Raw genomic sequence first — 27,973 nt, forward strand, 5'->3', positions numbered from 1 at the left:
GTAGGCAATTTTCTTGAAGAACACTTCTTCAAGCTCATTTTTGATAGAAATTTCTTACAATGTGTAGACACCTTAAATGGGGCGAAAAACAACACCTCATTCAGGGATCATAAAATAAATGCAAAAGGATCGATAAGCAAAGTAGGAAAACCCAAATATGTTGCAAGGACCCATTAGTTCAAGCGCCTTATGAAAATGAAGTAATTAGGTTTTTCGAACAGACATACCGACAGTGTTGCTGTTTATCCTACAAAAAGGTTTTACAGTTTTACAATATGCACCACTCATAAGGCGGGTCTTGGGATTTCCGGGACGGTCAAACTCTCGGGTTGAAAACTTATCCCTTGCAATAAAATCCTCTTAAATAGATAGGCGTAATAATTTTAGAATGGACACAGCTGCATACCACATTTTTCACCAATTGTAAAATTTATTAGACATCGGATAATATTTAACAAAACGAAGGATTTTCGAAAGAATATTATGTCGTGTCGCTATGCCCAGGAAAATTTGAAAATTTCCCCAACTCCTTGCGCTTGGATCTGGTCTTAATAAAAAAAAGGGGAATACTTTGGAATGAAAGGGGTAACTCAAACTTTAAGTAAACGGATTTCAGATAATTTAATATTAAGAATATTCTTAAGACGGCAGATATATGATAGATAAATAAGACGGGTAATGCATCGGTTATATACACTAACGGCCAAAACATTAAATACACCCTTCGTAAGCTTAAATACACGTGATTTGGACCGGGAAAACGCTGTAATGTCCAGTTCTATTGACTGAAATCGTTTCATATATAAACCTAAGAACAGTTTTAAACAAGATTTGAGAAAATACATGAGCTACAAAATTTATAATTTGAGGATCAGTCAAAAATTAGCTTTTTGGACAAAATGCAAAAGTAGCGGCACATTCTAAAACTGATCTAATCTTTTAATAATCATTTAATATAAGCTAAATACTATTAGTAAATATTATTAAGAGTCAGAAAAACTGAAAATAATACCGAGGGAATATTTTTGGTACGGATTGTGGTCGGTTTCCGGTGTGATGTGTTCTGAAAGGGGTTTCTTCTTTGAATATTGAAATTTTCAGCCCAAATTCTACTTTTTCATATATTTTTTATTATTTTTCAAATTATTATTTATTATTGTTGCAATTCCATTTCTTTTACTTCATTATTTTATTTAAAAAACATGAATAAAATCATCAAATTCAGTTTTCCTCGAAGAATTTTCCTTTAGCTTTGATAAGCGCCTCACAAATTCGGGGCATCCTGTTGATCAATTTCTCCAAAATGTCTCAAGGAACTCTGCCCACATATCCTGAAGTGTTTCCACCAAGACTGGAACTGATGTTGGCGCCTTCTCTCGAACCATCTGGTCTAGAAAATTCCAGAAAATTTCGATGTGGTTACAATCGGGTGACTGGCGTGGCTAATGCACTCGGTTTATTGTGCGTGGGTTTTCTTTTTTCGAGAGGATAACGATCCCAAGCATTTCTCAAAGCTTTGTAGAGGTTTTCTTCTTGAGAAAGAGAAACGCGGGGTCCTAAACTACATGCATTAGCCACCCCAATCACCCAATTGTAACCACATCGAAATTTTCTGGAATTTTCTAGACCAGATGGTTCGAGAGAAGGCGCCAACATCAGTTCCAGTCTTGGTGAAAACACTTCAGGATATGTGGGCAGAGTTCCTTGAGACATTTTGGAGAAATTGATCAACAGGATGCCCCGAATTTGTGAGGCGCTTATCAAAGCTAAAGGAAAATTCTTCGAGGAAAACTAAATTTGATGATTTTATTCATGTTTTTTAAATAAAATAATGAAGTAAAAGAAATGGAATTGCAACAATGATAAGAAGCAATTTGAAAAATAATAAAAAAAAATATATGAAAAAGTAGAATTTGGGCTGAAAATTTCAATATTCAAAGAAGAAATCCCTTTCAGAACAGATCACACCAGAAACCGACCACAATCCGTACCAAAAATATTCCCTCGGCATAATTTTCAGTTTTTCTGACTCTTAATAATATTTACTAATAGTATTTAGCTTATATTAAATGATTATTAAAAGATTAGATCAGTTTTAGAATGTGCCGCTACTTTTACATTTTGTCCAAAAAGCTAATTTTTGACTGATCCTCAAATTATAAATTTTGTAGCTCATGTATTTTCTCAAATCTTGTTTAAAACTATTCTTAGGTTTATATATGAAACTATTTCAGTCAATAGAACTGGACATTACAGCGTTTTCCCGGTCCAAATCACGTGTATTTAAGCTTACGAAGGGTGTATTTAATGTTTTGGCCGTTAGTGTAAGTCGAATTCGGTAATAAATCAGAAAACATTTTGAAAAGTTTTTAAAATTAGTTGTAATTTCTTTAGCTCATTTTTAATAAATATGTGAATACAGGGCTACGTAACATAGACACTAAATCGCGTATAGATCTAGGTTGAGTGCGATAGGGAATATCATGAAACGTAACTATATCGACGCCTATTTTAGAAAACATTTGCGGCATGGAAATTTACTTCAGTTGTGCAACACTCGCGCAGAAAATATAGTAGTTTATTGATTGGGAAAGGCTTTTGTCGAACCATCTACATCAACAGAAGATCGTAATTCGTTCAGGCGATATATGGAAATACTACAGATGGACTGTTCGTACTTTGAAAATGACTCCTTAGAGACTGATAGATCATTATTGCGAGAGAAGGAATTATCTAAATGGGAGGAATAGGAACACGCTGTCATTCGGAACATTAATGGCCTCTACACACTATAATAAATTTTCGTCAATATTTGCCATATTGAAGTAAATTGTTGACGCCAGGGAAAACCGTCAAAATTTCTTCAATAATGTAAAATATAGATATCACTTTCTCTAGTGTGTGGATCTCATAAAAGTCACTGAATGAATTCTTCGTTTTGAATTTTTTCAATCATAATTTGTTTACATGGAGTAGTGAAATTAGATGAAAAGGAAGTTTGTTCTGGATTTTATATGAAGAGAGACAAAGAGATGATCATGTAGAAAACATGTATGATCTTTCACGAAGCTGGAGCAAATATGCGAAACCTATTTGTAAGACCGTCGGGTTATCCTTATCGTATTATGCAAAAGAAAATACAGTAACTAGAAGTTCTTTTGCATGCAATGACCTATACAGAATAGGATATTAATTGCGGCAGTCTGAATCTGAACATTTTCGGAGCAATTTGAGAATACATCAGTATGGTGTGTAGGCAATCTAGTATCAAAGTATTAATTGCGGCGTCGGGGTATTAGTACATTGTGCAGATTTACAAAGAAGAGTAGGGTATTTTTGAGGATCGGTCTTTAAATAGTTCAAAGGAATTCTATAATATATCGGGAATATCGGGTAAAACAGTTAATGTGAAGAGAATCCCGACGTCTATCGCATGTTGTAATTCAACTTATGATTAACCGCATGTTGTAATTCACTAGAGTTTAGTAAATAGAAAGTAAAGTCTAGTTCAGAATAAACGCGTTAATTCAGGATTCAGTGTTAAGAATTTCAAATCTGTGAATCAGTGATATTGTATTACACTTTATGGGATCAATATTTTTAGTATTCAGAAAACAAATCATATTAAAGGTACACATTTTTAAGATCACGGGATAATGAGGGAAAAACCTTTTTCAGCTGTCGAAAGTGCACAGGTAGAAAGTAGGACAACACATTCATTTAGGTTGACAGTTGAAATATTCAAAACTTTCAATTGAAAGTAGTATCGCACGGATTCGCAAATAGATGGCGTTGTGTATGAAATAAACAAATTTTATGGAATCTAATAGGAGTATGAAGGAATAGTATGCTGTGTGTAAGGGTTTCATACATACGATGAGGTTTTAAGGAAGATGTTGTACGAAGTGATAACAGTCGTTACTATAACAAGAAATAGATGACATTATACGGACAGAATCGTAATTATGAAAATTTTTAGACAACGTCGTATTGTGAATATAAACATAGCACAAACAAGATCATAATCGAGTTAGACATGAACCAAACACAACAACGTATAAGTTCGGAAGTCTAAAGCCAACATTATGTAGAATAATTTCCCACGCAAACTAGCTTTTGTTTTGTAGGTGTGCTTTTAATGTTTCAATGAGAACGAGTGAGATCTAGATATGGTCATATCTCTCCCCCTTATAGGAGATTTTTAAGGCATGTTTACAGGACAAGGGTTATTGTTCTCTGGACATAAGGGAACGGCATCAAGAAAACAATGGAATCTTCAACAGTATTTACGAAAAAAATTAGTAAATGGGACTTTTACAAGATTTGACTGTTATGTATGAAAGCAGCAAACGAATATAATGAAACATATTTCGTGAAACACCCAGAAAGAAGAAACGGGAAGACAGGAATAGAGAAAGGGTGGACTCAACGGGTTTTATCCAAGCAAGTAGAATTGATTGGAAGAAGATTAGGTATTGAGACAGAAACTAAAGATGATGGAAAGTACTCTCTCGTAGAGTTCGAGCATTTGAAAATTTCAAGTTGAAACATATTTCACACCACGATAGATACCAGAATTACGCGAGACTCACACTCAGAAAAGAGCTCTGTAGAAACAGCTCTTAATTTAGCTCTTGAAATAAGAACGGGCATTTGTGTCTTGGATTAAAGACTATTTTACTTGAACGAAAGCATTTTTTTTAAAACATGCTTTGGCTCAAGAACGTACAGTGTTTGAATTTTCAAAGATTAAAAAAATGTCTCTGAAGGAATTTTAAGCACCGAGTAGATCTTGGAGCAAAGCATAACGAGCTTTGATTCCAGTATCAGATTTTCTCTGCTATATCGCAACAATATTTACGTACACTCACAAATAATAAACGCAATTGCATTTCACGTTTTTTTTATTGAAGTATCACTGTATACATTTTTAATCTATTGTATTTCACATTCCCTATTTTTTTTATTAAAATCTCAACAAAATTCATCCCTTTTTGTCTAAATCAAAACTCACATTTAGGAAGATTTTTTTCCATCCGACTATCGATGAGCGAGATGCCCGACATGTTTACAATTTTTTTTCACCGGAACCATCTCGCAAAAATCTTTTAAATTTTTCACTATATAACATTTTTAAATAAAAAATCACTGTTGCACAACACTCCAGAGGCTCGAGCGAGCTTGTGAGTCACAATGTTTTGTTTTTCAGAAAAAAATATTTTTGTATTTTTCGATCAATAATTCACCTAATTTTCATATAATTCTTGTCGGCACTGTATTTTTTTGAACCACAAGACACTTCACTACTCGTAAAGGCTTACCCCACAATTTTCACTATAATTTTATTAATAAAACTCGCGAAAACAATCACCACTTTGCGAATTAATTGCACTGTGAATTATTTTGTCTGTCATTTGACAGCACTGGAAGTCACTGAAAATTTTCTCTGGAGAGACGGTACTCTCTCTCTCTTGCTCAAGACACGGCAGCTCTTAGTTGATCTGTTTTAGAAAACAGCTCTTGATTCTAAGCACGACATGTTTAGGTTGATTCGGCTCTTAAAATATTCTTACAGACAAGAGCTGTATTTTTGCACATCCCATACAAAGTTAGAACTGCCCTTTTCTGAGTGCAGGACTCTGAATCAAGACGACTCTTGTTGGAACTACATGACCACTAATAACTAAATTAAAAGGATAACATCACGTATAGTATTTTGTTACACAAGACTGCGAAGGGATTATAAATCTCAACTTATCAATGACAGGCTATTTAATATTATAAGTAGGAAACGGTATTCAGGGGTATATTCGAAGAATAGGAGCGATACGTTATAAACTCTAAAGCACACAGTCAGTAAAAGATTCGCATGACGAAAACGGTAATCATGGGATAGTGGTATGATCAAATTCCTAGGTCCAGCGGTAAGATCCAATTACAACAAAGCGGACAGAATATGGCCAGGTGTATGATGCATACAATCACTACATCCCAAAGTTAGGGAACAGGGAACGAAAGCGCCGAACGCACCGAGTTAGTTCCTGAAGGAGGAAAAGAAGACTTCACATTGGAAACCAACAGGACCAGTATTCGACAGAGAGCACATTCTACAATACAGCGAACTTCTACTACACGGATAACATCTAATTCGAATGCAAGTCAACAGAAATATAACCAGTAGGACCGTTAAAGGATCTTTATCAGAGAAATGAACTACAACAGAAAAGATTAAATGAAAGAGTCGACAACACTAAACACTGAAGATATCAAGTTAACACGCGACAGGAGTTTCACGGAGTACAAAGGCACGGAGCAGATCTAGCATTCTGGATGCTGAAGATAATAGCGGACAAAGAATTTGTGATTAGAAATCACTGAAGTTGTTCACTTCAAAGACGTATTGTTCCCAATAGGTCACACTATTGGCAGGCTTTTACATGGATATTTCTGGTTGGATCAAGGGAAATTCAGTCAGTATAGCAACGAGGAATTTGATATCAGAGGAATGATTAAGGTCGAAAGAAAAGCATGATGTATATGGATGAGGAAATCTCATGGATATATGGAAAACCGGTACCGGTCAAATAAATTTCTGCAGAGGAAATGTGGACCATTTGAAGTACAGAGTAGTCATAGACCATGAGATTCGTCACTGCAAGCTGGCAAGGCGTCAGAAGAATGCAGAGGACAGGTCTCGGGTGGAGACAGGCTGTCCGTGTGTGGAATTACCTAGGAGAAAATTCGCAGTGTGTAAGAGGCTAGCCTAACCTACGCGGAATGTAGGTCTTTGACCAGTGATGTGCGGAACTGTCCACTCCTAATACAGTGATTGGCCCCAAGAGGTGCTGTGGGTTTTTGGCTCTTCCACGGGCATTTTAGGCGATCTCCATATCTCTAGGGTGCCCACGTCAAAGAATGTGATTTGCCCAAACAGTTACTCTGTTGGCTCGCGCTTCTCATGGGCACTTTCTCAATCATTGAGTCCAGGGAGTGTCACCCCTACAAATGAAGTGAGTAGCTATAACACGTTCCCATGTTGCAGCTTCTCGCGGGGCCTCCATGTCTGGTTAGTGAAAGACCAGGTCACAGCGCCTAGTGAGTTGATAGGACTGTGAGATTAAGCTTGCTTAATCATTCGATCCATGGTGATAAATGGATTCGAGCGCTCTATGTAACACGGAACTTAAAGGTTAATTCGACTTCCTGGCATACTGGATTCCTTAGTGTTGTGGTGTTATGAGCTACTGAGGCAGGTTGGTAGACTACGGTCCCGGCCTGGGGCTCCTACTATTCACCACGCTGCCAAGGGACGGCAGCTTTGTCAGGATTGGCCGAATTGTAGAGCGTATGGCCTATTCGACGTATGTCAACCCAGTCGACGGCCATAACCCACCAATCCTAATTCCTCATTCCTTTGACACGCCCAACTCCTACCATCCCTATGGGTGCTGAAAGGTTGCTTTGGGGCTCTTACTGTTAGGTAAATGTCCTCAGTCTTCAGTGAGTGAGCATCAGTCGCCGTGGACGGTTCACTCTCATGAAGTGAAAAATGGGTGGCACCTTCAGTTATCCAATTTCCCTCTAAGTTATTTTTCTATTTAGGTGAGCCCCATCTGGGCTTACATTAGTTAGTTTGTGGCTCTTAAGATAGTCATACCGTTCTTGTTTTTATGTTAAATAAAAGCTTTTCATTTATTGCATGTAGATTTTTGGATTTTTTATACGACGAATTTCAATTTTATTTAATGGTCCACGACATAATACGATCAACCTGCTACTAGGCTTTTGTCATTAATACCAAAGATATAATCTCAAAAATGTTTTAAAAAAGCAAATAGATTACACGGGAGACGAATTTGTGAATCACCTTCCATTATCTTTTTATCGGTATAAAACTTTGAACCTGAATTCTGCGAATATTTTGCGTTAACTCTTTCGCGTCTTTAGGGTCATATATGACCCGGGGAAAAAAGTTTCTTTTTGGCTATTTACATTAATTGAAATCTAACTGGAGTCTTGAGAAAATGAGCCAAGAATCTTACATCCTTCTATTATGATGTCGTGCACGAACAGATAGATTTCAATTAATGTAAATACCCAAAAAAAACTTTTTTCCCCGAGTCATGACATTACCCTAAAGACGCGAAAGAGTTAATCAATTAAAATAATATTAACCGTCTTCAAACCTATAAAAAATACAGTTTACAAAAAAGACAAAAAATATGAGAGATACAGTTTTATTGTGAAGTAGTGTTGTTGTTCAACAAAAACAAACGAGGTTTTTTTATTCATTTATTTACATTTTATATAATCAGTAATCTCTTTATTATCCTAAATAATATAAAAGTTCTATGGAGTGCTCTATATCAAACATAAAGAAAAGGTGTGCTATAAATAATATTCTTATCAAATTAGCCAAGTTCAAGTTTGAGCATCATTTTCAAATACACCAGAAAGGTAGGATATTTCTACACGAGCCAAAAAATTTCACTAGTCATAATATTTTGCAAAATATACACAAATTTTTTTATAGATAAGATATAATTGTCTTGCAACTTTTAGTTTTGTTTGATAAAAGCAAAAAATGTACAACATTTTGATCATGAATGGTGACTCTGCATAAATTCTACAAAAATCTCACAGAATGACTATTAATTTTTCTTCATCACTTAATTAAACCTTTTCCACTTGTAACCACATTCCATCCTTAGGGGTAAGTACACTACCCTTGGGATCCAAAACTAAAGGAATTGGAGTCTTTGGTGTCGTCTTAACTCGATATTTCGAAAGCAGATTGGCCAATCCAACCCTTGTCTGCATAACACCGAAACGCAATCCCACACAAATCCTAGGACCTTCTCCGAAGGGAATCCAAGCATAGGGATGTCGGTTCTTGATATTCTCATCGGTAAAGCGATCCGGGTCGAATTTCTCAGGATCCGGATAGATCTCAGGATCATGATGAATTCCATAAACCGGAATTATCACAAATGTTCCTTTCTCAATAAGATGTTTACTACCAGGTACTTGATAATTCTGTCCACAAACTCTAAATAAGTTGTCCACTATGGGATGCTTCCTCAGAGTTTCTGAAGTAAGGCGAGGTAATAATAATACAAATAACTATTTGATTTATCAAACTCTCTAAGAACTTACCATGGATAATTTGATCGAGATATTTCATCTCCATGCAGGCTTCATAAGTATATTCACTGTTATATTTTTCTAAAACTCTGTTAACTTCTTCTCTGGCTCTGTCCTGAATATCCTGATGCTGAGCCAATTCATAGAGAGCAAAGTTCATAGTTGAAGAAGAGGTTTCAAAGCCCGCAATGAAAAACAAGAATGTTTGCGCAGCTAATTCTTCAAAGGTCATTTTTCCTAAATCCGTATCATCACCCTCGAGTTTTCCGGTATTCTTGATTTGAAGTAAAAGTGAGAGGAAATCAATCCTCTTCACATCGTTCTTTTCACGATATTCAGTGGTTTCCTTGAGAAGTCTCATGAAGAACTCAGATACTTCGGGCTTGTTGACTTTCATTTTCAACATACGACCCAAAATCTTGGAACATCACAAGGAAGAAAATACGAATAATCTCAAAAGATGTATTCTCAAAGACACTCTTTCCAATTCTACGAAATTCAGTATCTGGTTGTTTGAGACTATTACAGTCAATTCCAAAAGCACAATTTCCAATAACATCAGTTGTAAATCGCGAAAGAACATCCTTTATTTCGATCGTTTCCCTCCTTTCGGCAAATGGTTCTAAATAGTTCTGGAACTCTTTGGCAACTGCAATAATTGTGCTGTGCATCATTTTCATTTTTCCAGAAGTGAAAGTAGGGCTTAGTTTGTTCCTTAAATTCCTCCAACGTTGTCCAGTTAAGGCGAAGAGATGACCAGATAGAGGATCATCTTTTTCATTGACATAGAATCCCCTGTCAGTGAAATACTGGAAATCCTTCACGAAGATGTTTTTTAAAAGTTCCAAATCAGTTGGAACAACAACGGGTCTTGTGAAGAAGTAAACACCTCCAAAGGTATTTCTGCCCTTGAGTTCTTTGTACGCTTCCGAGAAAACTTGACTTGAGTGCTTAGTACTGCCCATCTCTTTCAAAATTCCAAATGGGAATTGCGGTTTCACGTAAGGAACTCCCTTTTCTTCCCAATACTGGAACTTCTTCTTCACGTACAAATATCCTGCCGCCAGAAGGGTAACAACGGATACCAAAACTAAATTCCAATCCATGATTTTTGGATAATGAATATAAGCACTAATATCCACGATACTTTCCACTTCACGATCAGTCAAATACTAGCTCTCAAGTCCAGCAAGTTTGCCCATTTTATAGGCAGTTGGAGTACCAAAGAGGTATTGGTGACTTCATGGTAGTATTATTTTTGCTGATATTTATGATGTGTAAGCTGATGAAATCCATAATTAGAGATAACTGATTTTTTGGATGATCACTAAAAGCATTTCATTGTAATGTAAATAATTTCTCATTGTTGTGTTAGTTGAACCAATGATATGCCTAGAACTTCTTAATGTAATAGGTGAGATTCCTAACGTAATCCAATTTGAAATGCTTTAGAACTCGTTTTAAAGTTGAAGTTTGATGACTTGGAAATTTTCAGTACAAGAATTAAAAGTTACAAACAGGATCATTCCAAATTTTTAGGATTTATTTGCGAAATATCATACACAGTGATGTTGAATTTATTTAAATGTTGCGATAAATTTTAGATTAGAAAGATTAGATACATTAATCTTGAAGTCTTTATTTGTCTACTGATAAACATAACAAAGCAATTTTTTTTGTATTATTAACAGTGACACAGCATTGATTTTAAAAAGCCGCATTGAGTTTTTTTCTAAATTCCCATCGAGCGCCAAATGCTAACTGATTTCAATTAGACTGAAATTATTTATTAGTAGGGGGGAAGTGGGGCACCTTTGAATTGGGGCAGCTTTGAAATTGGGCTTTTTCTCCTATTTTCAAATGGAATTGAGGCTTATCATGATGTAATTTAGCATCGCAATTGGTTTGTTGACCTAAATTATGTCATAATAAGGTCCAGTTTTATTTAAAAATAGGAGAAAAAAGCTCAATTTCAAAGCTGCCCCAATTCAAAGGTCCCCACTTCCCCCTATTTTCAGTTGAATTCTGCTAACCATAAAACGACACTCGCGAGGCGGTGCCATTACCATATATTTGGTTAGAACTTTTTTTTAGATAATTGCTGACCGGTTAGTATATTTTTGTTGATCAACTCAGCAAAAATATATTGAAGATGCTGCTTTTTTCAGCTAACTGTGCTCACTGGGGTATGCTATTTGATTCCGAACTACAGAATTTCTAACGGTCATCCACTTAATTAACTTTCTCCACATGTAACCACATTCCGCCCTTAGGGCTAAGCACAACAGTCTGAGGATCCATTACCATTGGAATTGGTGTCTTAGGTGAGGTCTTTACTCGGTATTTAGAAAGCAGATTCGCCAATCCAACCCTTGTTTGCATCATGCCGAACCGCATTCCAACGCAATTCCTAGGTCCATCTCCGAAAGGGATCCAAGCACAAGAATTCCGGTTTTTCATATTTTCTTCAGTGAATCTTTCGGGATCAAATTTGTCAGGATCCGGATAGAATTCGGGATCATGATGAATTGCATAAATCGGAATTTGCACCGATGTTCCTTTTTCAATAATATGTTTGGTATCCGGAACTTGATAATCCTTATGGCAAACTCTAATTAAGTTGGGTATAACAGGATACTTCCTAAGGGTTTCTAAAGTGAAATAAAGTAAACATAAGCAATATACTTGATAGAGAGTGTATCCAGTGTTCGCCAGTGGGAAAAGTGGTCACCCTAAGAGGAAAACACTTTTTTGGTCTTGCCCAGAGCTTTCGGTCCCAATATGGACCTTCTTCAGTGGTCGAGTGTTTTCGCAGCTTTTCTCAGGGATCGGAGCTGCGAAAACATAATTTAGTCGACCACTGAAGAAGGTCCATATTGGGACAGAAAGCTCTGGGCAAGACCAAAAAAGTGTTTTCCTCTCAGGGTGACCACTTTTCCCACTGGCGAACACCGGATACACTCCCTATCAAGAAAATCACGCCAGTTCCCATTAAAAATAAGCAATATAACCACGATTTAAGATTTTGAATTATTAAATACTAACCATTAATGATTCGATCAAGATATTTCATTTCCATGCAAGCTTCGTAAGTGTATTCACCGTTGTATTTCTTCAAAATACTAATGACTTCCTCTCTGGCCCTGTTCTGAATATCCTGATGTTGAGCTAGTTCATAGAGAGCAAATGTCATAGTCGATGAAGAGGTTTCATATCCCGCAGCGAAAAACAGGAACGTTTGTGCGGCCAATTCTTCAAAGGTCATTTTCCCCAAATCCGTATCATCACCTTCAAGTTTTCCCGTGTTCTTTATCTGTAGTAAAAGTGAGAGGAAATCATTCCTCTTCACATTGTTCTTTTCACGATATTCAGTGGTTTCTTTGAGGAGTCGCATGAAAAACTCAGACACATCGGGTTTGTTAAATTTCATTCTCATCATACGACCAAAATCTTGAAAATTCAATAGAAATAAAAGACGGATCATCTCAAAGGGTGTAACCTCAAAAATTCTCTTTCCAATTCTGCGAAACTCTGTGTCTGGTTCTTTGAGACTATTGCATTCTACTCCAAAGGCACAAGTTCCAATGATATCAGTTGTAAATCGTGCAAAAACATCCTTCATTTCGATCGTTTCCTTCTTTTCGGCAAATGGTTCTAAATAGTTCTGGAATTCTTTGGCAACTGCAATAATTGTGCTGTGCATCATCTTCATTTTTCCAGAAGTGAAAGTAGGACTTAGTTTGTTCCTTAAATTCCTCCAACGTTGTCCAGATAGGGCAAATAAGTTACCAGATAGAGGATCATCTTTTTCATTGACATAGAATCCCCTGTCAGTGAAATACTGGAAATCCTTCACGAAAATATTTTTCAAAAGTTCCAAATCTGTTGGAATAACAACGGGCTGTGTGAAAAAATAAACACCTCCAAAGGTATTTCTGCCCTTGAGTTCTTTGTATGCTTCAGAGAAAATCTGGCTTGAGTGTTTAGTACTGCCCATGCCCTTCAGAATGCCGAATGGAAATTGCGGTTTCACGTAAGGCACTCCCTTTTCCTCCCAGTACTGGAACTTCTTCTTCACGTACAAATATCCTGCTACTAGGAGTGTAACAAAGGATATCAAAACTAGATACCAATCCATTTTTTCCGGAAAATGAAAATTAAACCAACTTTCGATGCCTTCCAGTTCACGATCACTCAGACACTATTACACAAGTTGAGCAAGTTTGACCATTTTATACAAACTTGTATATCAAAAAAGTATTGGTGAAGTCGTGATAGTATTTTTTACAAAGACATCGTACTCCTGGGTAAGCCAATGGATGACTTAATTAGGTATACATGATTTTTTGGCTGCTCACTGAAAGCATTTGATTGCAATGTAGATAAATCTTTGTTGTTGTGTTCGGGCTGTACATAGTAAAATCAGAAGTAAACCCAGATCAGCTTGTGTAGGTGAAATTATGTAGACTAACTCGAACTGTCTGAAAATTCGATTTAGAGCTGAAGTTGAAGAGCGTTAGGAAGTAATTTTAAATTTTAAGTTTATGCTTCATCATCAAATCCATTAACATTAAATTTCTATTTAATATTTAGAATACTTTGAAAAATACATATACAAATATTTATAAATTACATAAGTACATATAGATAAATTTTAGCAAGAATTTAATAGATAAGATAAAATTTTCTGGAAAAATTTATTTGTCTTTGACCAAAGCTAGATAGTACATGATTTTTATATTACAGTGACTCTGCATTAATTTTACAAATCATCATACAAAGAATATCATTTTAAGTTAATTGATTTCACACGACAAAATATCAAATGGTCATCCATCGTTTAATTAAACCTTTTCCACTTGTAACCACATTCCACCCTTAGGGGTAAGTACAGCACCGCTCGGATCCAAAACTAAAGGAATTGGTGTCTTTGGTGTCGTCTTAACTCGATATTTCGAAAGCAGATTGGCCAATCCAACCCTTGTTTGCATCATGCCGAACCGCAATCCCACACAAATCCTAGGACCTTCTCCGAAGGGAATCCAAGCATAGGGATGTCGGCTCTTGATGTTTTCATCGGTAAAGCGATCCGGATCAAATTTCTCAGGATCCGGATAGATTTCAGGATCATGATGAAATCCATAAACCGGAATTGCTACTAATGTTCCCTTCTCAATCACATGTTTGGTGCCAGGAACTTGGTAATCCTGTCCGCAAACTCTGAATAGATTGTCCACAATGGGATACTTCCTGAGAGTTTCTGAAGTAAAACGAAGTAAAGTTATTTAGAATAACAATTAATTGACTTAATCAAACATGCAGGAACTTACCATGGATAATTTGATCGAGATATTTCATCTCCATACAAGCTTCATAAGTGTATTCACCATTGTATTTGTTCAAAATACCATTCACTTCCTCTCTCGCTCTGTCCTGAATATCCTGATGTTGAGCTAGTTCATAGAGGGCAAAGTTCATAGTGGAAGAGGAAGTTTCAAAGCCCGCAATGAAAAACAAAAACGTTTGTGCAGCCAATTCTTCAAAGGTCATTTTTCCTAAATCCGTATCATCACCTTCGAGTTTTCCTGTATTCTTGATCTGAAGTAAAAGTGAGAGGAAATCATTCCTCTTCACATCGTTCTTCTCACGATACTCAGTGGTTTCTTTGAGAAGCCTCATGAAGAAATCAGACACTTCGGGCTTGTTAATTTTCATTTTCATCAGACGACCCAAATCTTGGAACATCACAAGGAATAAAAAGCGAAGCGTTTCAAAGGCTGAAAAGTCAAATACTTTCTTTCCAATTCTACGAAATTCCGTGTCCGGTTGTTTGAGACTGTTACATTCAATTCCAAAAGCACAATTTCCAATAACATCAGTTGTAAATCGCGAAAGGACATCCTTCATTTCAATCGTTTCCTTCTTTTCGGCAAATGGTTCTAAATAATTCTGGAATTCTTTGGCAACTGCAATAATTGTGCTGTGCATCATTTTCATTTTTCCAGAAGTGAAAGTAGGGCTTAGTTTGTTCCTTAAATTCCTCCAACGTTGTCCAGTTAAGGCGAAGAGATGACCAGATAGAGGATCATCTTTTTCATTGACATAGAATCCCCTGTCAGTGAAATACTGGAAATCCTTCACGAAAATATTTCTCATTAGTTCCAAATCTGTTGGAATAACAACGGGCTTTGTGAAGAAGTAAACACCTCCAAAAGCATTTTTGCCCTTGAGTTCTTTGTATGCTTCTGTGAAAATCTCGCTTGAATGTTTAGTACTACCCATCTCTTTCAAAATTCCGAATGGGAATATGGGTTTTACATAAGGAACTCCCTTTTCTTCCCAGTACTGGAACTTCTTCTTCACGTACAAATATCCTGCCACCAGAATGGTAACAACAGACACCAAAACTAAATTCCAATCCATGATTTTTGGATAATGAATATAAGCACAAATTTCCACGATACCTTCCACTTCACGATCAGTCAGATACTAGCTCATGAGTTGAGCAAATTTGACTATTTTATAGACAGTTAGGGTTTCAAAGAGGTATTGGTAACTTCATGGTAGTATTATTTTTGCTGATATTTACAGTTGGTAAAGTAGCGAGTAAGGGATACGCAATATTTTGGCTGATCGTTGAAATTTATTGTTGTTGTGAGAAAAATATGAGCAACAACACAACTTCATTTAATCATCTGCAATGTGATGAAGATGATATGGCAAGTTTGTTTGGTCGTCATGTCTACCTCGTATAAGAGGCTTGGCTGTCGATCTAAAATTTAAGATACGCGTACAGTGAAAACAAGATTCATTAATTATAATGCGATGACTAACCGTGACTCGGAGAAATCAACAAAAGGAAAGAAATTCCTATCTTAATCACTTTATCGCGAAATTCTTTCTTAAACCAAACCATTATGCAATAATAATTGATATTATATTCTAATAAAATAATTTGCATTAGCTTTTCCTACCTCAGTTTTCCAAGTTATTTAAACCAAATGCAATGATATGAGATACGTATAAAGAAATTGATATGAAAATGTTGAAAGTCGTCCAAAAATTTCAGAGTAATCTTGATTAGAAGAAGTTTTAAAAAGTTTTAAGTTCTTTAATTAAGTTTGCAATGGTCATAATTTGAAAGTCGTGAGTCACTTCATCTCTCTAAAATGATACTGCAACAGGGTGGTCGTGAAAGAGGGGAGCAGTCTGGGTTTGATCGTGAAATGGGGAGAATGAAGCTACGAATTATGGGCTTCTCAGAACGAACAATGCATTATTCCAGGGCCCCTGACCGTAAACTCCGCAAAATACCTACTAAAAGAAAATCAGGAACACATTATACTTATACATATGAAACCTAATAAAATTTCTCTGAAAAATCGCCGAAAATAGGAAAAGTTTTCCCTTTTTAAATCATATTTCTTTATTTTTAGTCAAAACAAAAGCGTAAGGATTAATTAACATTAATTGTTCTTGAAAAAGTCATATTGTATTCAAACTAGAGTATCTATGATATATAATATTAGTTTATTCTGTGACTGTCTATATTTATAAGAGAGCACTCAATTAAAAAAATAATAATATTTAGAGCAGAATCATATTGACAGTAATATGTTCACCGTATTTCGTTAATTTACGCATTTTCATTGCAATTCTTACGGAAATTCTCGATTACTGTATTACCTTATCTCATACTCGGTGGCACTAGGTGAAAATAATATAAGAAAATAGGTGAGATTAGAAGGAATCACACCTAATTGAAGGAATAAAACGAAAATGCGATAAACGGTGAGCAAAATAAATTATACGAGAAATTAATCGTACAGTTTTTTTTGCTCATCGTTTATCGAATTTTCGTTTGATTTCTTTAATTTTCTTATATTATTTTCACCTAGTGCCACCGAGTATGAGATAAGGTAATATGGTAATGGAAAATTTGCATAAGAATTGCAATGAAAATGCGTAAATTAACGAAATACGGTGAGGCTACAGCGAGCATTTTATTGTCAATGTGATTCTGCCCTTAAAATTTAAAATATGAAAAAAGATTGACTTATTGTTTCTAAAAAATGTGAATTCTGTTTTAGCGGTTCCTTTGAAATTTATTTTGTGAAAGCCACTTGATTACAAAATATTTCTTTAAAGCAATCTAATATTGAAAACAAAACGATAAACTCTATAAAAAGATAATCTTCAAAGCTTTTCGAAAATTATTTTTCTCTCTTTTCTAATAAAAATGCTTTGGTCTTCTCATACAATCCAGGAGAGGAATTCTGTAACGCCCTGGCAATGCCATATGACAAATTGGGTTTGAATCTCAAGAGATATTTTTCGAAAATGCGATTCTGTAGACGTGATATTGCCATTTCAGCTCACGTGACATTGTCAGAAGTCACATATTTGAGATTTCTGGCAATTCAAATGACAATGAATTTTGTTATAACAAATCAACCAAGACAGACTGTATTTGCATAATATCACTAAGTAAAGATATTTCATTCAAAAATCAGTGAATTGCATTTTCGAACTCATATGATATGACAAAAAAGCCCGATTGGCATTGTCAGGTTTCGAACTCACGCGTGACAATGCCACGAAAATTACAGAATTCCCCTACAGGACTATTTTTATGATAAAATTAATATTGAAGCTTTAATTAGATATCCATATTAACTTAAACTTCTTCAATTCTCAGCCACATTCCACCCGGAACCGATAGAAATGCACTACTAGGTGAAAATTTTATTGGAATTGGAGTCTTCTGAGTAACGTTGATTCTGTACTTATTGATCAGTGTAGCCAATCCAACCCTAGTTTGCATCATGCCGAACCTCATTCCGATACAGGATCTGGGACCTTCCCCAAACGGCAACCAAGCAAATGGATGGCGTTTGCTGATGTTTTCCTCTGTAAAACGATCCGGATCGAATCTTTCGGGATTCGGATAGATTTCTGGATCACGTTGGATAGCATAGACAGGAATTCCTATCCCTGTACCTTTCTTTATGACGTGATTTGTTCCTGGAATTGGGTAATCATTTGTTGTCTTCCTGATGAGGTTGTCAACAACTGGATATTTCCTCAAAGTTTCTGTTTTAAAAGAAAGAATCACAAATTAATAACATAACTTGTGATAGAACTCTCACTAATCTCACCTTGGATAGCCCTATCCAGGTATTTAAGTTCCATGCAGGCGTCATATGTGAACTCTCCGTCATGTTTCTCTAAAACCGAATGAATTTCTTCCCTAACCCGATCCTGAATATCTTGATTGAGAGCTAGTTCGTAGAGAGCAAAAGCCATTGTGGATGAAGATGTTTCAAACCCAGCACCGAAGAATAGAAAAGTTTGAGCTGCAAGTTCTTCAAATGTTATTTTTCCTAGATCCACATCGTCTCCTTCAAGCTTTCCGGTGTTCTTCAATTGAATGAGCAGTGATAAGAAATCATTTCTCTTGACATTATTCTTCTCTCTGTAGTCAATGGTATCTCTCAGTAGATCCATGAAAAAGCTCGTGACATCATCTGGGGTTATTTTCAATCTAAATTTTTTTGCAAATTTAGGAAATGCCGTTGCAACAATGGCTTTCATTATACCAATAGGTCCACCAAATTCAAAAAATTTCTTTCCCAGTCGACGGATTTCTGTATTTGGATCTTTGAGACTGTTGCATTCCACACCAAAAGCACAATTCCCAATGATATCTGTTGTGAAACGGGCAAGGATTTCTCTCATCTCTACTTCTTCAATTCCCTTTGCATACGGCTTCAAAAATAGTTCAAACTCTTTAGATACGGCAATGATAGTACTGTGCATCATTTTCATTTTCCCGGATGTAAAGGTTGGACTTAGTTTACTCCTCATGACCTTCCACTTTTGTCCGGTAATTCCGAAGAGATGTGCCGACAAGGGATCATCTCGTTCATTCACATAGACTCCACGATCGTGAAAATACTGGAAATCTTTCACAAGAATTGTTTTTATAAAGTCCAAATCCAATGCAAGTAAACTCGGTTCAGTTAAGAAGTACATTCCACCAACAACATCTTTCCCCTTTAATTCACGATATGTCTCTTGGAACACTTGACTCACATGCTTCTTAAATCCAATACCCGATGAAGTTCCTAGAGGAAATGTTGGTTTCAAGTAGGGAATTCCACGTTCCTCCCAGTACTTGTATTTCTTCTTAACATAAAAGTATCCGACTATTGCAATTGTCACGAAAACTGATAAGAATGTTGCGTAAAGCATTTTTTCACTTTTAAATTCAGCAGAAAAAAAATTATCACTTGTTCAATACCGTGTCTTGCTCGCAAATATCTGAACAGCAGCCAAAATTTAACTTTTATATACCTCCAATACATTAATTTTGTTATGCTTGTGTTTCTCTCTAAACATATACGCATGATATGTTAGAGTGTGAGATCTTTTTCCACATATAAAAATCTGTTACTTATACACCTCGAGTGAAATAATCATATCCACAAGCTTATGTATTTAAGAGAGCTTATTTAAAGCTCTCATATCTCGCAATATATGTAACGTCTAGTATATCACCTGTTATCTTACATCCGTAAACTTTTCCTTTTTTTAAATTAAAACAAATACTTGAACTCTTCAATCGGTACGTTTTACAGGGATATTTAATAATGAAAGTGATTTTACAGCTGAATACCTCATGACAGGGACAAGAATTTCTCGTAAGCGATATTTTTAGAAATTATTTTGGTGATAATAACGCGATATGAACTACGAAAAGAACAAATAGAGGGAAGTGGGGCACCTATGAATTGGGACAGCTTTGAAATTAAAGTTTTTTCTATTATTTTTAAATGAAACTGAACATTATTACGATATAATTTAGCTCCAGCTAAATTACATTATCATACGGCTCAGTTCCATTTAAAAATGAGAGAAAAAACCTAATTGCAAAGCTGCTCCAATTCAAACGTGATACTTTTCACCCTATTTTTAGTAGTTTGAATAAAAATTTGTGTTAGAACCTTTAGTAATACTAACTATTACAAGAAATGCTGTTAAAAATGTATAAAACACCAGGAAAAAATTCTGGTGTTCTTCGAATAAGTGAAGAAGTCTCAATGCCAAGTTCTACTTTAACCCTTTAAGGACGATTGAGTCACCGGTGACTCAAAAATGAAAGATTTCCTATGGCCTTCTAAAGTTCGGTTTTGCTTTTAAAAGTGATTTTCTGTCCCCTAATTTTTGACCCTCTCGTCCTTAAATGGTTAAGTAAGATCTAAATAAGTTTAAGAACATTCTACGTTTAAATTCGTGAATTTTAATTTTCCTATGATTATTGTTTATTGTCGAATATCAACTGCTCAAAGAAGTTAGGGCAAATGAAAGACTGTAGGAACATTTTTCAGAGAATAAAAGTTCTTATTTAAAAATTATTCTTTAATTTTAATATATATTATTATACATTAGTTTTCTTTGAAAATACAATATTTTATTCAAATGAATGTATTAGTTTAAACCTGTAACTTCTTATAATGCAGGAAAAGAAGCAGTAAATAAAAAAAATAAGAAAAATATATAAAATTTAGATTTATGCCCAACGCACAATAAATTTTGTTTGTAAACATGTTTTCAAAATTTTCTATAGGAGTGAGCAAGATGACTAGATCTAGATCTCATTCACTCTCATTGCAATGTCAAAAACATGTTTGCAAAATAAAAGTTATTGTGCGCTGGGCATTATAAACTTAATTCTGTAGCCGAATTTTACAATATCAAATATGAGAATAAGATTTTCAAATGTGAGAATCATAATCTCAAACTCACACTACTCACATTGATTTGAGAACGTTTTGTTCGAAAAATCGCATGCAACTTGCACAATGAGATGCTCAGAGCAAAAGTAGACCGTTTTAATAGGGAATGGCATACAATGGAGACCACTCTTGCTCTGAGCGTCTCCAATGTGAGTTGAGTTTGAACTCAATGTGAGTAAAATTGTGTGAGTTTGAACAAAAAAGTTTGAGTTTGATAATTGAGTAAACTCAACCTTTTCATCTTTCACATTTACTAAAAACAAATATATTCAAAAACACCTAAAATGATACTATTTATTATTTTTTATGAATATTGCAATATGATTGAGCATCTTATTGTTCGATTTGCGTGCGATTTTTCGAACAAAACGTTCTCAAATCAATGTGAGTATTCTGAGTAGTGTGAGTTTGAGAATAGGATTCTCAAATTTGAAAATCTCATTCTCAAATTTGATATTGTAAAATTCGGCTACTGAGCATTTTGACAATCACAAATATAACAGTGATATAAGTAATAGCCGTTTGGCATATCATACAAAAATATGATCTTAAACTCAAAGTCTTTGAAGTTGAAGTCATCTTTGAAGTTTAATATCTAATTACAAAATTGCAGTGTTGCCTCAGTTACTCCTAAAGATAATGCAGGTAGCACAGGTGTTGACCCAACCAACGATATGTTAAGAAAAGTGGTCCTCAGAAAGTTTAGAAGACGTAAATTTTCAGAACTCAAATATCGAGGGATTATAGAGGATACCGGGGCAAAATTATTCAACAAATAATTTTTCTTTGTCTTTACAAAAAACGTGCTGGAATCAAACTGTTATTTACTTTGAATAAATATTAGTTTGCTCGATATTCTTTCTAGAAAAACTACAACACCCCACTGCGCATTGTCTAATTCTATACCTGACTAAGTCTGCCCCAGTCTCCGCTACTGCTCTCACGGTAAATTTGGAACAGTAAAACGTACAATTTTATATAAAAATTCCTGCCCTATGCGCTGAGTACCGCATTTAAATAAATTCCCCCATACTTTTAAAAACAACTTCTAATGTGCTCCGTAGAAACAAATTGAAAGTGTTTAGCATCAAACTTGAAAATATAATATTTCAATAGCTTTTGAACGAGAAGCCATAAAATTGTTGTTTAATTAATGCAATATTATACGCAAATATTAATATTCATTGAAACTATGTTCATTTTGCATCTCTCTTCAAGAATACATTTATATTGTGAAGTGACGGCGATAGAGGACTTTAAACAAAAACTTTGAAAATTACAATGAAATAATATGAAATTGTCAAGAATCACAGCTGAAATACATTTAAATAAATTATTCAAATTTGTGCATTTTCGCTATAAAATGTCCTTTATTCATTGATAAATGATTCCAATCATTCTGTTAAACAATAATAAATGGAAATAAATGAATTATGGAAAAATGAAGTGGTTACAAATACTTGAAATTCTTTTAAAATATTCTGATACATAGACGAAATTTGCAATGGAGAATAAATTTCTTTAAAATTTTGGGCATGTATTCCAATTTATACACGTTATGTCCCATCAGTCCCCTATCGAGAGCACTTTAGAATCTCTTGAAACTTTTCATTCGCCGCTAAACCCTGAGCAAATAGAGGCAATTGATTAATCAATCGCTGTAGGTTACAACCTCATTCGCATTCTAAATTAGTTTCCCACAGATAAAGCATTAGCGATTGAATGCGAATCTCTCAGTTAAAGTCAATATGTTGACGAGTGTGATACTCAGTGTTTTATTCGTATTGATTTCTTGGGTATTTGTTCATCGAAAATATAGCTTCTGGAAAAGAATTGGTGTTTTAGGTCCTATTCCTGAATTTCCATTTGGGAGTTTACGTGGGGTAGGGACTCAGTATCACTCATCAGAAATAATAGACAAGCTGTACTATGGCTTCAAGGATCGGACACCCATTGTGGGAATTTACTTCTTCTTGAAACCCGTGGCTCTTGTGTTAGACCTGGATGTAGCTCATGATATCCTCGTGAAGAATTTCAAGACCTTCCCAGATCATGGACTTTTCTACTACAACGAACGAGATGATCCCCTAACAGCCCATCTTTTCGCCTTGGAAGGTGAAAAATGGCGTCAGATTCGCAAAAAGGTTGGACCAGCCTTTACCAGTGCCAAGATCAGTACAATGTTTCCACTTATGAGGCACGTAGCTAAACAATTGGAGGTATCACTTGCAGCATTTGAAGGTGCAGAGGTTGATGCTGTAGAATTTGCCTCAAGATTCACGACAGATTTAATTGGGAGCTGTGCCTTTGGGATTGACTGCAATAGCTTGAATGAGAAGGATAATGTATTCTTTCGCATGGGTCGTCGAATTCTCACGGAGATGAAAACACTGGAATTGATTAGATTCCTCCTCTGCAGCACCTACGTCAACATCGCGAGATTCCTGCGGGTAAAAGTTGTCGTTCCCGAGGCGAGAGAATTCTACATGGGTATTCTACGTGAGACAATGAAGCATCGTGAAATGACTGGTACTGTGAGAAGGGATCTCATTGACATGATGATGCAGATTGGGAAGAACGGGAAGTTGGAGGAGTCAACTGAAGAAGTGGGAACGATGACTTTTAATGAAATTGCCGCTCAAGTCTTTGGCTTCTTCATTGCAAACTTCGAGACTTCGGCACTCACAATCACAGCGTGTCTCTTTGAATTGTCCCTCCAACCACAACTTCAGGAGCTCGCTCATGAGGAAATTCTCAGCACTGTGTCTGAGGATGAGCTCACATATGAATCTCTAATGGGAATGAAGTATCTCACACAAATTCTCAATGGTACGGATACGCTAATTCAGCTTATTGCGCCAGGCATGTTCATATATTCCATTCCCATCACATAATCAGGGACGATTGGATCCCTGAAAAAATTTATCAAATTAAAAAGTTGTCAAGTGATAGGTAATAAGATTAAGTACATCAAGATTTCATTTCGTGCATTGATTCACTCAAATATGCAAAAACGAATCTCATCCTATTTCTGGCATTATTATCATTAGAGATATAAATATAATTGATTTTACTAGCGTTATAGCTGGAGTTACATATTGAATATGTTCTCCATCAGTATACTAATTTAAATTCAGCTGAAAGCTCTCAACTCAAATAATTTTCTATTGAAAACTATTGTTGAAATTATTCAAATATTCTATGTTCTGCCTCAAACCAAATGCAAATACCGATGTCATGGATACAGGAAACTCACTAATGCACCTAATTTCAATTTAATTTACAACGTAGATCTCACTGAGTTATCTCTAATTAAGACTTAAAAATAATTGGTTCCAAAAATGTAAGGAAGGCTGGGGCAGTTTCACGCACGTGAAATTTTATTCAAGACTCTTTTGCCAAAATTAATGAACTTTATTCAAGCTAATCAAGACCAGCTACAGAATAATTTCACTTTTACAGAATAAAGAATAAATAATAATGCTGGCACAATATTCTATAGAGGAACTAGGCCTTCCCGCAAAGGAATTTCTAGACCAGAGGTGTGCAGGAACCGTTGAAATCGAATAAACGTCAAAATAAGTTTGCTCAAGTAGCGTTTTGACCATTGACGAACAAGCTTTATTTGACGTTTTTTTCGGTTTCAAACGGTTCTTGCACACCTCTGTTCTAGAAATACGTTTATTATTTTTTCTTAAACGTGATGGGGCTATCCGGGCTGTCAATCCCATGCCCTGTGAAATCAATTGCAGTGAAGCTCACTGAATGCAATCCCTGAAAAATTCCTCGTAATCCAAAGGGGATTCGAAACCAAGAACCTTGCATCATAGAGCGAGTGCTCTACCACTTAATCCATTGAGTATCCACAAAACCACTAAACCTCTCTCAATTTTCACAGTTTCCTTTTCTATCAGGTGTAAAGGATAAATATCCTCTTCATCAGACCTACAATTTACATAAGAAAAAGCACGGTACCTTCGGATGACTCAATCTTCGAACATCTCATTTTTATCAATATGATTTTAATGAATTAGATCATTAATATTTTCATATTTTAATAGCTATTCCCATGCTTCCAGTTTCCTGATAAGAGCTATGATTCGAATCCATCAGGAACATTGGAAAAAATTGAGTCATCCGAAGCTAGAGTCGTTCGAAAATAGCGCACTTTAGGGGAGACTGGGGCAAAAAGTCACAAAACGGATATTTTATTTTTTTACAAGTTACTCGAGCGCTTCAGAAATTTTTAATTAGCGCAGTTTTATAGGAAATTTACCGTTCTACAAGTTTATGAAAGTAATTTTCCTCTATTTTGTAAGGAAATATATTTATCGAGCCGATTTCTAAAATGTAATTTTGTGACCATTCTCAAAAATGCTGGGGCAAATAGTACCAGACATGGGGTATTATCATATTTTGATTCGCTTAATTACGGGCTTCCGTGAATTTGAAAATATACCTAGAGGACATATTATCATAGAAAATTTATTCAACTACACCTTTGTAAAACACCGTTTTCTCTACGAGAAAAGTGAGAAAACGAGAAAAGCGCTTTTCAAGCTACTTAAGAGAAAAATACACAAAAGACTACAAATCTTTTGCCCAATGCAAACAACAAACGGCGAGACATGATAATGACGTTTCTTTTCGCCGTGAGACATCAGAAATTGCTTGGCTTTTTTGTTACTTTTTGCTCTATACCTTTTGTTACTTTTTACCCCAAGTGGCTATTTTTAATAAGAGGATTTCTGGAGAAAAGAACTTTTGTGAAATTCTAAAATATATAGCGGATTCGTATTCAAAGAATCCAAATTATTTAGGAAATATTCACCAGTGCATCAATTTTGGAAAATAAGTAGGTAATAATTGCTATCTTCTGCAAGGAAAATATTTCAAAAATAGGGCTAAAAATTTCGACATTTTATATTTTCTAAATTTCTTGTACGAATTCTAAGAAACTTACAACATTGAAGAAGGTCTATGGAGGCTATCTATAGAAAAAAATTTGAGCTGCTATCTTTTTTACCTGGGAAGATATTGAATTTTGAAGTTTTCGATTTGTGACTTTTTACCCTAGTTTCCCCTACTCTATTGGACAATTTTTAGAAACCTCTTTAGGGCTATCGCTCTGGAAGGCTCCTTATGGAGCCCAAGGTTTATCACGACCAATTGCCCGACAGCGACCCAGCTCTGTGTGTGCACCCATCAGAACTTTTCCAGGCCATGTTATCGACTGACTGACAGTGTCTCGGTTCAGCCAATCCCCACACGCCGGGCAACGCAACTATACCGCCAGTAAGGCCTAGCTTGGAGCGAGAGGCGGGAAATATGAATCCACTAGCCCGGGTCTATTTCGCCATGAGGTGGAAAAAAACCGTGTGGGGGATTGGGATTGAGGACACTGTCAGTCAGTCGGTAACGTAGCCTGGAAGAGTTCGGCTGGGAGCATACAGCTGAGTCGCTGCTGGGTAGTCGGCCGCCATAAGCCTTGGTCTCCCTAAGGAATCTTTCAGGGCAAACGCCCGGCTACATATGCTTTGTTTAGTCTTCTTGACACACATAACCCCCTAAGTGCAGCTAGTTTATCTTGGGTATTGATTATTTTAAAATACACAGCATATTCTTCATATTAACCCTCTAACGGGTAAGACCGCCTCCAGGTGGTCTTCACAAAAATCACATTTACAGCGACAATAAAGGTTTTATTTATTTAAAAGTGCTATAGTGTCCTCAGTAATAGTCTTATAAACATCTCTTGAAAGTTTTAACACATTTTGACTCTTCGTTTTGATACTATTCCCAATTTTGTGTGACAGGTCAGAGGAAAGAGCAACAAAAAATAATTGTGTAAAAAAACTCATTTCCAATTTCCATAAAAATACCGATTTAAAGTTATCTGACTAAAATAAATTTATTTTTTACTGAAAATGTGAATTTTAGAAGCAAAAAGAGTTTCAAGAATTTTTTTATATTTTCTGACCTAGCGCCTAAACTAAAAGAGGTAATGAAGAATGGATGGTTTTTTCGACTTTATTGGATCATAATTATCCTAGAAAACATTGTTTTAGAACTTTTTTTCGCATATTAAAGAAAACACCATTAGAGGGTTAATTTATTTAAGATCCAAAAATTTTATATTTTCGAAAGTCATTCATGTGTCAAACTACCCCAGGCTCCCGTGTTTGAATTTAGAAAAATGTGTATGATATTCTATAGGTGGGGTATCTGATGGATTATATTGGATTTAAAACTTTCAGTTGAAACTGAGAAAGACCTATACCAAGGGTCGAAAGCTTTGGAGAAAAATTTTGAGTTTTTAATTGAGGAAAAAGCTGCTCCTAACGAACACCAGAAATTTTGAATCCAATGTATATGACATGCCTGGATTAACCTGTAGAAAAGGGCCGCATATTAAGACATTCTCTGATCCTTCTATCTGCAGAAACTGTGAGAAAGTACCCAGTTGTCCATCTACTTCAGAGACAATCCGTAGCTGATTATCGGATCCCTGGTACAGATGTTACAATTCCTGCAGGAACGCTATTTTACATTCCCCTGTGGAGCTTCCAGAATGACTCAGCATTCTTTCCTCAACCTTCTGCCTTTGATCCCAGTCGATTTTCCCCGGAAAACATTTTAGACATCCCTGCTAGAGCTTACATGCCTTTTGGAGATGGCCCTAGGTACTGCATTGGTCGCAAACTTGGACAGGTGCAAACTCTCCTGGCTATTGCTACCCTTTTGCGAAGATACAAATTTACGCCATGTCCACGAACACCAAAAGTCATTCGACCTAATCCTAAATCTGTGTTCATTAACACCACAGGAGTATGGCTGAAAGTGGAACGACGGTAATTTGCGGTATGAGATACCATCTCCTGGATACCACCACATTCTAAATCCTAAAACTTCCCACTCTTCATCCATTTTATAGCAATTCACGTACATTCCAACTTTATGTTCGAAAAGTTTTAGCTGTATCAAGTTCAGCGGAAATTATATACATCATGTTTCGAATAAACGCAATAAAT

The 27,973-nt window shown here is 35.7% G+C and overlaps 5 protein-coding genes and 1 pseudogene across 7 annotated transcripts in view; 2 read left to right on the plus strand and 4 right to left on the minus strand.

The window, feature by feature from the left end:
- LOC129798183 (sodium/calcium exchanger 1) overlaps positions 1 to 27,973 on the plus strand; it is a 326,830-nt gene that overhangs the window by 263,537 nt on the left and 35,320 nt on the right. The window lies entirely within an intron of this gene.
- LOC129798204 (cytochrome P450 6a8-like) lies at positions 8,638 to 10,326 on the minus strand (annotated as a pseudogene).
- Positions 10,670 to 13,445, minus strand: LOC129798202 (cytochrome P450 6a9-like). The gene is made up of 2 exons (XM_055841226.1): positions 12,190 to 13,445; positions 10,670 to 11,795 (listed from the first exon to the last, which is right to left on the minus strand). The coding sequence occupies exons 1-2, from the start codon at positions 13,280 to 13,282 to the stop codon at positions 11,377 to 11,379; spliced, it is 1,512 nt and encodes a 503-aa protein (XP_055697201.1). The 5' UTR covers positions 13,283 to 13,445; the 3' UTR covers positions 10,670 to 11,376.
- LOC129798208 (cytochrome P450 6a9-like) lies at positions 13,705 to 17,012 on the minus strand. The gene is made up of 2 exons (XM_055841230.1): positions 14,475 to 17,012; positions 13,705 to 14,404 (listed from the first exon to the last, which is right to left on the minus strand). The coding sequence occupies exons 1-2, from the start codon at positions 15,565 to 15,567 to the stop codon at positions 13,989 to 13,991; spliced, it is 1,509 nt and encodes a 502-aa protein (XP_055697205.1). The 5' UTR covers positions 15,568 to 17,012; the 3' UTR covers positions 13,705 to 13,988.
- LOC129798200 (probable cytochrome P450 6a14) lies at positions 17,083 to 19,478 on the minus strand. Its single transcript, XM_055841224.1, has 2 exons — positions 18,303 to 19,478; positions 17,083 to 18,237 (listed from the first exon to the last, which is right to left on the minus strand). Exons 1-2 carry the CDS (start codon positions 19,396 to 19,398, stop codon positions 17,822 to 17,824), a joined length of 1,512 nt encoding a protein of 503 aa, XP_055697199.1. The 5' UTR covers positions 19,399 to 19,478; the 3' UTR covers positions 17,083 to 17,821.
- Positions 22,636 to 27,972, plus strand: LOC129798217 (probable cytochrome P450 6a14). The gene is made up of 2 exons (XM_055841245.1): positions 22,636 to 23,771; positions 27,385 to 27,972. Exons 1-2 carry the CDS (start codon positions 22,691 to 22,693, stop codon positions 27,795 to 27,797), a joined length of 1,494 nt encoding a protein of 497 aa, XP_055697220.1. The 5' UTR covers positions 22,636 to 22,690; the 3' UTR covers positions 27,798 to 27,972.

The sequence above is a fragment of the Phlebotomus papatasi genome, chromosome 1, assembly GCF_024763615.1.
Source record: "Phlebotomus papatasi isolate M1 chromosome 1, Ppap_2.1, whole genome shotgun sequence".
NCBI classification, from domain to species: domain Eukaryota; kingdom Metazoa; phylum Arthropoda; class Insecta; order Diptera; family Psychodidae; genus Phlebotomus; species Phlebotomus papatasi.

Coding starts and splice junctions, on each gene's coding strand:
- LOC129798202 (XM_055841226.1), bottom strand. CDS start 13,282: ATGGATTGGTATCTAGTTTTGATATCCTTTGTTACACTCCTAGTAGCA. Junction 11,796..12,189: donor TCTTGATCGAATCATTAATG/GTTAGTATTTAA, acceptor ATTTCACTTTAG/AAACCCTTAGGAAGTATCCT.
- LOC129798208 (XM_055841230.1), bottom strand. CDS start 15,567: ATGGATTGGAATTTAGTTTTGGTGTCTGTTGTTACCATTCTGGTGGCA. Junction 14,405..14,474: donor TCTCGATCAAATTATCCATG/GTAAGTTCCTGC, acceptor GTTTTACTTCAG/AAACTCTCAGGAAGTATCCC.
- LOC129798200 (XM_055841224.1), bottom strand. CDS start 19,398: ATGCTTTACGCAACATTCTTATCAGTTTTCGTGACAATTGCAATAGTC. Junction 18,238..18,302: donor CCTGGATAGGGCTATCCAAG/GTGAGATTAGTG, acceptor CTTTTAAAACAG/AAACTTTGAGGAAATATCCA.
- LOC129798217 (XM_055841245.1), top strand. CDS start 22,691: ATGTTGACGAGTGTGATACTCAGTGTTTTATTCGTATTGATTTCTTGG. Junction 23,772..27,384: donor TCTCACACAAATTCTCAATG/GTACGGATACGC, acceptor TTCTATCTGCAG/AAACTGTGAGAAAGTACCCA.